General features: G+C 38.5%; 1 protein-coding gene across 1 annotated transcript; it reads left to right on the top strand.

The window, feature by feature from the left end:
- Positions 1–7,509: 7,509 nt before the first annotated feature.
- On the top strand, positions 7,510–8,564 carry LOC115899004 (olfactory receptor 2G6-like). Its single transcript, XM_030934946.1, is given in 2 exon segments — positions 7,510–7,816; positions 7,819–8,564. Coding segments are annotated over 2 exon segments (1,053 nt in total).
- Positions 8,565–10,052: the final 1,488 nt, after the last annotated feature.

The raw sequence follows: 10,052 nt of genomic DNA, 5'->3' as shown, positions 1-10,052 counted from the left end.
AAAAACTTCTTCTGGCATCAGAAAACCTGTTCATTGCTGAGTTCATTCATTATATTCACCTCCTTAGACCACAATGCTAACCGATGAATGTAACTGGCTGTGACAAAACTGTCTTTCATCAACCTACAGACTTTAAGATTGATGGAAAGAGAAAGACCTGTTGTATTTTAGAATTCTATCATCCACTCTTGGATCATCATCACCACTTAGCAGAGCTTTGCATCGAATTCCAGATAAAGAATATCAAGCTCAAGGATATAGCAACTCTTGAATAATGGGAAAGACAAATGAACTGTTTGGGAAGTAGAAAGATAATCATGAATTCAGTAATTAAAGTCTTGCCCTGAGCAAATGCCACGGACTTGACATCATAAAAAACATAAAATAGGTATAAGCCAAAACTGTTTATTTTGGGAAATTCTATTTAAAGCAAAATGAAAAATACCTGATAGACGACAGAAAATTCAGTCGCCAAGGGAAATAAAACTCTAGTTACCAAAATAAAATGTCAAAAGAAAACTTACATAAACATATACATCCATGCATTCAATAGAAGTTGCATAGAATTTTATTTAGCCATATCTCAGTATTTTGGAATTTTACAAACACCAAGAGTTGCAATAATAATACATAACCTTCATCTCTCACTCTGTTATTTTTTCCTCGAGCTTGGGAAAGATAATGTGTGAGTGGATAGAGTGATTTTGGGGATCAGGATGAGACAATTCTGCTTAAGGCAACTTCTCTTAGGACAGCAGGAGGTAGCAAGAGAAGAAGGGGCAGAATAACCATTAACAGTTTACACCATGTTTATAGCTATAATAGTTTAATATAATATGAAGTAATTACTTTCAATTACTTGCTAATAACATACAGATATATACTATGTATACCTTAAAATTGTTATCTAAAAATTTAAGAAATGTAAAAAACCTTTAATCTTAGAAATTATCTAGAAATTTAAATTTCTGAATAATCACAGGTATATGTTATGATTTTATCTTTTTTCAGATAAACCTTACAAATATTTTCAATATTGATATTGTTTCATTTTAAATGTGCCAGGAACATGCTGTCATTTCATTGTCATTCTAGCAGTAAGGATTCTGAGTCCTTAGCACTGTGTCTGACCCAGTCCTCTCCTTCCAGAAAGTGACTGAATAAACTCATTCAGAACATATTTGAGCATCTACTTTGGGGCTAGCACCATGGTAGGCTTTCAGCAGACGCCAGGGATAAAAATGAGCAAAATGTCGCATCTTATTAATATGACACTATATTGCGGAAAAGACAATTATAAAAATATGTTCAAGATTGTTAATTTCATGAAGAAAAATAGGATAACGGACAGAGCAATCTTTTTTATTCATTGGTCATTGAAATATTTTCTTTTAACCAAAGAGCAAAGAAGAGACCTCAAATAGTTGAAAAAAATGGGTTCTAGTGGATCTGGGGGAAAAGACTCCAAGGCAGAGGGAACAGTAATCTTTTTCCTTTAATAAGTGTGTTAATCCCATCGTTTATTGATATGCCCATTAAGGTTAATTGCGTTTTCTCATGTTTTGTTTTATATTCCCTCTCTTTTTTAAAAAAGTCATTAAGTTGTCTATTTTTTTTCATTTAGTACAATTTTTTATAATTTTTCTATTACTTTTAAAGTATAGAAATATTTTTATGAAGATTAAACAGTCATCTTTCCATTTACACAATGTCTATTGATTCTCTAGCATACGTAAGAATACAATAGCTTTCTCTCGCTTTTTTCCTTTAACATCCAAATTTAGTCAATATTTCTTAGTGTTTATTACTGTATCATTATGCTTCATGCTTCACTACTTACCAACTTTATTATTTTATTGCTATACAAACAATGAAGCAACCATTTGGCTTATTTTTCATCATTTTCTTCAAATTCTTTCCTGGGTCAAGCTAATTTCCATTTCACATCTTTGTGTTGTCTGACAAATTATGTCAATTATCAAGTCTCTGCTTTCCAGTATTTCGGCCTCATGATGATCTCTCATCGCTAAAAGTGCCTATCAAGGATTTTTTCTTTGTAAATTAAGTGTGATACCGTATCGTGAGTTAGTTCTGCTTCATGGCAATAATTTTTGGGTGGATTTATTTATTCTGCTAGGAAGTTAGCTACTTATTTTTGTTTTGTGTGTAGTGTTGAAAGGAAACTGAATTTCCATATCTTATTTTTAAGATTCAGTTTTTGCCTTTTCAGTTATTACTGGGGGAATTCCATGAGTTTACAGGCCCTGGGGAGTCTTGGCAGGTTCCTCAGGCCTTGTCATACTCATTCCTGCCGTCTTCTCCGTGTCCTCTTCTGTATCCCACCCCCTCACCGTGGGCAGGCCTGGCTGGCGATCACCCCAGTGTAGACTATGCTGCCCTGTTAGCTCCACCACCCCCTCCCCATGTGGTCCTTCGTTCCATTTGCTCTTTTGATGGCTTCCTGCCTCCTTGTCTATCATAATTGTGCTCTGAAGTTCAGGCTGATGCGATGACACTCTCAATCTAGGAAAAGATGTTTCCTGATATTTTTGAGCACTGCCACCACCAGTAACTTCAAATCCCATTTGTCTTCCCCGCAGGGTCTCCTGGTCCAAATCTTGGTTTTCTGCACCGATTCTGATGTGTCTCTTTCTGCCTTACTTGTCGTCTGTAGTTGGCGGGTTTTCTTTCCCTGATTTCATTGAAATAACCACTTGTACATTCTTTTATTATTCATTGTCTTGAAAGCTTAGTATACATTTTAAGAATAAAAGTAGAAAGACTAAGATGAATAGTATAGCTGAAGATACATACCAGCACCAAAAGCTTACTTTTTATATTTGATGAGTTTGTGTTCTGTTTGCCTGTGAATAATGGGATGAGCAAGGCAAAGGCTGCAAGGGGTTATTGGTTAGAAGCCTCTCACAGAGGTCCAGGCAGAAAATGGTGTGTGCTAAGATAAAGCGTAGTGGAAGAGGTGAGGAGAGACACCAGCAAACACACACACATGCATATGCGTGTAACTGCATATAGTTGACAGGAGATTGGTTGAAATCATACTGTTCTCTCAGCACATGATTACTTACCTGGCGCATCCATGATTTAGCCTATGCATTGTAACTGATGTCTATTCTTTTTTTTGTTTGTTATACTTTAAGTTCTAGGGTACCTGTGCACAACTTGCAGGTTTGTTACATATGTATACTTGTGCCATGTTGGTGTGCTGCACCCATCAACTCGTCAGCACCCATCAACTCGTCATTTACATCAGGTATAACTCCCAATGCAATCCCTCCCCCCTCCCCCCTCCCCATGATAGGCCCTGGTGTGTGATGTTCCCCTTCCCGAGTCCAAGGGGTCTCATTGTTCAGTTCCCACTTATGAGTGAGAACATGCGGTGTTTGGTTTTCTGTTCTTGAGATAGTTTGCTAAGAATGATGGTTTCCAGCTACATCCATGTCCCTACAAAGGACACAAACTCATCCTTTTTAATGGCTGCATAGTATTCCATGGTGCATATGTGCCACATTTTCTTAATCCAGTCTGTCACTGATGGACATTTGGGTTGATTCCAAGTCTTTGCTGTTGTGAATAGTGCTGCAATAAACATACGTGTGCATGTGTCTTTGTAGTAGAATAATTTATAATCCTTTGGGGATATACCCAGTAGTGGGATGGCTGGGTCATATGGTACATCTAGTTCTAGATCCTTGAGGAATTGCCATACTGTTTTCCATATTGGTTGAACTAGTTTACAATCTCACCAACAGTGCAAAAGTTCCTATTTCTCCACATCTTCTCCAGCACCTGTTGTTTCCTGACTTTTTAATGATTGCCATTCTAACTGGTGTGAGATGGTATCTCATTGTGGTTTTGATTTGCATTTCTCTGGCCAGTGATGATGAGCATTTTTTCCTGTGTCTGTTGGCTGTATGCATGTCTTCTTTTGAGAAATGTCTGTTCATATCCTTTGCCCACTTTTGGATGGGGTTGTTTTTTTTTCTTGTAAATTTGATTGAGTTCTTTATAGGTTCTGGATATTAGCCCTTTGTCAGATGAGTAGATTGCAAAAATTTTCTCCCATTTTGTAGGTTGCCTGTTCACTCTGATGGTAGTTTCTTTTGCTGTGCAGAAGCTCTTTAGTTTAATTAGATCCCATTTGTCAATTTTGGCTTTTGCTGCCATTGCTTTTAGTGTTTTAGACATGAAGTCCTTGCCCATGCCTATTTCCTGAATGGTATTACCTAGGTTTTCTTCTAGGGTTTTTATGGTATTAGGTCTAACATTTAAGTCTCTAATCCATCTTGAATTAATTTTTGTATAAGGAGTAAGGAAAGGATCCAGTTTCAGCTTTCTACTTATTTTTAACTTTATTAGCAACAATAGTAACATAGGGAATGAACAAAGTGCTTTGAGGATCAAATGATTTTTTTGTCTTTCCCATTAATAATTCTAGCTCAAATAACGATGGTTTTACACAATTCCTCATCACAGAGGGTTTTTGTATAGCTTCATTCTCTTAAGGAAAAGAAAGTCTTAAATTCCACAACTTCTGACCTCAGAGAAATCTATATGTAGTTACACAAATAAGGCAGTCTCCGAATTGCCCCCTAATTATATCGTGTACACACACAACACAAACACATAAACATATTGGAAAGTTACAAAAATCATAGAGTGTAAGTTACCTATTAGCTTAATATTTGTTCAGTTTCTCTTTCTCCCCTGCTATTAAAGTTACACACAATTAAAACACCTGATTTGGCATCATCTTTTGTGACTTCAGAAGGTAGGGAAGCACTCTGCGCTCCACAGGCAGCTATGGAATTTTCCTTGGTCTTCTTTTTCACTTACTTTTAAAAACCTATTTTGTGAAAGCATTCCTGTTTCTCCACCTCCTCTCCAGCATCTGTTGTTTCCTGAATTTTTAGTGATCGCCATTCTAACTGATGTGAGACGGTATCTCATTGTGGTTTTGATTTGCATTTCTCTAAAGACCAGTGATGATGAGCTTTTTTTCATGTTTGTTAGCTGCATAAATGTCTTTTGAGAAGTGTCTGTCCATATCCTTAACCCACTTTTTGAGGGGGTTGTTTTTTTTCTTGTAAATTTAAGTTATCTGTAGATTCTGGATATTAGACCTCAGACAGACAGATTGCAAAAATTTTCTCCCATTGTGTAGGTTGCCTGTTCACTCTGATGGTAGTTTCTTTTGCTGTGCAGAAGCTCTTTAGTTTAATTAGATCCCATTTGTCAATTTTGGCTTTTCTTGCCATTGCTTTTGGTGTTTTAGTCATGAAGTCTTTACCCACGTCTATGTCCTGAATGGTATTGCCTAGGTTTTCTTCTAGGGTTTTTATTGTTTTAGGTCTAACATTGAAGTCTTTAATCTATATTGAGTTAATTTTTGTAAACGATATAAGGAAGGGGTCCAGTTTCAGTTTTCTGCATGTGGCTAACCAATTTTCCCAACACCATTTATTAAACATGACACTGATTTCCCATTGCTTGTTTTTGTCAGGTTTGTCAAAGATCAGATGGTTGTAGATGGATGATGGTATTTCTGAGGCCTCTGTTCTGTTCCATTGGTCTATATCTCTGTTTTGGTCCCAGTACCATGCTGTTTTGGTTACTGTAGCCTTGTAGTATAGTTTGAAGTCAGGTAAGTGTGATGCCTCCAGCTTTGTCCTTTTTGCTTGGGATTGTCTTGGCTATGCAGGGTCTTTTTGGTTTCATATGAAATTTAAAGTAGTTTTTTCTAGTTCTCTGAAGAAAGTCAATGGTAGCTTGATGGGGATAGTATTGAATCTATAATTTACTTTGGGCAGTGTGGTGCATATGCCCAAAGGATTATAAATCATTCTTTAAAGACACATGGACACATATGTTTACTGTGGCACTATTCACAATAGCAAAGACTTGGAACCAACCTAAATGCCATCAACGATAGACTGGATAAAGAAAGTGTAGCACATATACAACACAGAATACTATGCAGCCATAGACAAGGATGAGTTCATGTCCTTTGTGTGGATGAAGGTAGAAACCATCATTTTCAGCAAACTAACATAGGAACAGAAAAGCAAACACCACATGTTCTCATTCATAAATGGTAGTTGAACAATAAGAACACATGGACACAGAGAGGAGAACATCACACACCAGGGTCTGTCGGTGGGTTGGGGGACTAGGGGAGGGATAGCATTAGGAGAAATACCTAATGTAGATGATGGTTTGATGGCTGTAGGAAACCACCATGGCACGCATATACCTATGTAACAAACCCACACAGTTCTGCACATGTACCCTAGAACTTAAAATATAATTTAAAAAGAAAAATTTAATTTTGCTTTGGCTTTTGATGTAATACTACTTAGACAACTATTATACATATAGAGTAACATACACACATTTCATTTTATAAATTCTCCATTTTATTTTGACTTGGCATTTGACGATATCACTTTGATAGTAGCTTATGAATATTAGTCAAGATTTGTATAGAGGTCGGGCGTGGTGACTCATGCCTGTAACCCCAGCACTTTGGGAGGCTGAGTCAGGTGGATCACTTAAGGTCAGTTGTTCAAGAGCACCCTAGCCAACATGGTGAAACAGCATCTCGCTGAAAATACAAAAATGAGGCCAGGGACAGTGGCTCACGCCTATAATCCCAGCACCTTGGGAGGCCAAGGCAGGTAGGTCACCTGAGGTCAGGAGTTCGAGACCAGCCTGGCCAACATGGTGAAACAGCATCTCTACTTAAAAAAAAAAAAAAAAAAAAAAGTTAGCTGGGCATGGGACCTGTGCCTGTAATCCCAGCTACTTGGGAGGCTAAGGCAGTAGAATTAGTTGAACGCAGGAGGTGAAGTTTGCAGTGAGCAGAGATTACACCACTGCACTCCACCCTGGGAGACAGAGCGAGATTCCATCTCAAAAAACAAAATACAAAAATTAGCTGGGCATGGTGGCACATGCCTGTAGTCTCAGCTACTCTTGAGGCTGAGGCAAGAGAATTATTTGAACCCAGGAAGCAGAGGTTGCAGTGAGCAGAGATCATGCCACTGCACTGTACTCCGGGTGACAGCAAGACTCCATCTCATAAAATATATATATTTGTATAAATATAACAAAATATTTGCATAGAAAGGACATTGGGTCAGTTGCTTTACTGCGTAAATACATCATTTGAACATACAAATATGTCAGTGTAAAAATCGGCAAAGTACAAGAATAAACAGAGTGAGTAAATACAAATATCAAAAGTTAATACAATACTTTTGTTTGAGTAAAACTTTATCCAATAAACATAGAAGGAAGTGGCATTTCCAGCCCATGGATTTATGTTGAGGAAAGTTCTCTAGGTCTTCACAACATGTTTTAGGAGATACATAAGGAAGAGAATCATACTGTAAACGATTGTGGATTACCAGTCTTGACCTCATTCCTTTCTCTCCCCCAGATATTAATCACTTAGTATTTGAAGCTGACGTGTCCTGAAGCTGCAGGAAAATGGAGGAAACCAACAACAGCTCTGAAAAGGGGTTTCTTCTCCTGGGATTTTCAGATCAGCCTCAGCTAGAGAGGTTTCTCTTTGTCATCATTTTGTTCCTCTACATCTTGAGCCTTCTGGGGAACACTGCCATCATACTAGTGTCTTGTCTGGACTCCAGACTCCACACTCCGATGTACTTCTTCCTCAGCAACCTCTCGTGCGTGGACATCTGCTTTACCACCAGTGTTGCCCCACAGTTGCTGGTTACCATGAATAAAGCAGACAAAGCCGTGAGCTACGGTGGCTGTGTGGCCCAGCTCTACGTGGCATGGGCTTGGGCTCGTCCGAGTGTATCCTCTTGGCCGTCATGGCTTATGACCGCTATGCTGCTGTCTGCCGGCCACTGCACTACACAGCCATGATGCACCCGAGGCTCTGTGCGTCTCTGGCCAGTGTAGCATGGCTCTGCGGCCTCATTACCTCCCTGGTTCAGAGCTCCCTCACTGTGCAGCTGCCCCTCTGTGGTCATCGCAAACTGGATCATATTTTCTGTGAGGTGCCAGTGCTCATCAAACTGGCCTGTGTGGATACGACTTTCAACGAGGCAGAACTCTTTGTGGCCAGTGTAGTCTTTCTAATAGTCCCAGTGTTACTCATCTTAGTCTCCTATGGCTTTATCACCCAAGCTGTGTTAAGGATACAATCAGCTGTGGGGCGCCAAAAGGCCTTTGGGACCTGTTCCTCTCACCTGGTTGTGGTCATTGTTTTCTATGGGACCATCATATTCATGTACCTTCAACCGGCCAATAGTAGATCCAAAAACCAGGGAAAGTTTGTTTCTCTTTTCTATACCATAGTCACCCCCCTTTTAAACCCCATTATCTACACTCTGAGAAACAAAGATGTGAAAGGGGCCTTGAGGACCCTGATACTGGGAAATGCTGTTGGACAAGCCACGGGGACTCGTGAAATACCTGGAATTCTAAAGAAGCGAAACACGCCAAGGCCGAGTGAGGGTTCGTTGTCCCCAGACATTCCTCTTGTCAGTCCCAAGACCCTGGGTTCCATCTAGAAAAAAAAGTTTGTCCTTTACTCCACCTGCCATCAAGGTTCATGTATCTATTATTTCTATCTAATGTGCCGGCCCATCTGATAAACTTCCAGTGCTTCAAAGCTCAGCTGAAATGTCACCTGCATTTGCTAGTTGTCCTGAAACACCATCCTTCTCATCCTTCTGCAGAATTAACTGTTTTATAATATGTTTCCATAGCACTTGATACACACTGCCATTTCTACTGTTCACGTTTATTATATAGTTTGTGTGCGTCTACATATGTGTGTGTGTGTATATATGTATGTGACTAGCCAAAGCAATGTATATAATGTAGATAACAATGAAAAACAATGAAAAAATATATGACCATTTTCCCAGAATATATAAGTTTTAACCAGAGAATGGGCCATCCCACTCTACTGGCTTATTTACAACACGAGAAACACAATTATTATTCAGAGTTGTGATGCTTTGTTTCCACAGAATTGTGGGATGCAAATAATGACTACTATTTTATTAAAAGAATCAAATAAGCAAACTTGCATTAAGGAGACTGATTCATATATTGTTTAAGCTGATTGCCTTTTAATTGAAGTGTTTAAAAGTTGAGTAAAAGTGCCATACACTACAATGTAAGTGTTTTAACATGTTTATAGAAAATTCATAAAATAAGTTTATTGTTTCTGGCCTTAAACTCTGGAAAACAAAGTTACATAATTTTATACTTTAAAATTTGAAATATGAATCCCACACACCGTCTTGTGTTAATGATCATAGTTATATGTTTGGTTTTCAAAACAGCAAAAAATGAAATATTTAGAAGCATTTTAATAAAAACTGTATTCTTATATTTGATCAAATTTTACTTTCTGATTTAATTCTCTCTATCTCTGTGTATTTTTGTCTGTCTCAGCCTCTTTCTCTCTTTTCCCAGAGACTGAACTTCATCAATTTGCCAACTTCAAGTATTTTAAGAGAACTGTGCAATTACAGAAAAAAGTGATTTAGTCTGTGGTTGTAATTTTATTTCATATTCTCATTATAAGGGAAAAGAAGCATGAAATCATCAGTGCAAATGAAGGGTAAAATGCAGGGCGAATCTGGGGTGGAAGTGGAATTTTCAAGTGATTTAGACTTTTCTTTTTTGGACAGGGTCTTGCTCTGTTGCCCAGGCTGGAGTGAGTGGCTCAGTCATGGCTCACTGCAGCCTCGACCTCCTGGCCTAAAGTGATTCCTCTGCCTCAGCCTTCCAATATTTAGATTTATAGTAATTCATCCTTGTGTGAGAATATTGTGGCCTGTCTACAAAGGTTAAGGATGACGTTTGGACCTGCCTCTCCTTCCAAAGCCTGGACTGAAGGCAAAATGGCTGCACACACAGAACCAAAAGGCATCAGGAGAATTCACTAATGACTAAGGCTCCCTCTTCACAAATACCCTGTCCAACTGGCACCTCTTCAATATACTTTTAGCAAACAAAATGATGAATATCCAACTTAACCAGGC

This window comes from Rhinopithecus roxellana, chromosome 8 (genome assembly GCF_007565055.1).
Source record: "Rhinopithecus roxellana isolate Shanxi Qingling chromosome 8, ASM756505v1, whole genome shotgun sequence".
Taxonomy (NCBI): Eukaryota; Metazoa; Chordata; class Mammalia; order Primates; family Cercopithecidae; genus Rhinopithecus; species Rhinopithecus roxellana.
The sequence above is the reverse complement of the archived record's forward strand: the minus strand, read 5'-3'. Positions and strand labels throughout refer to the sequence as shown.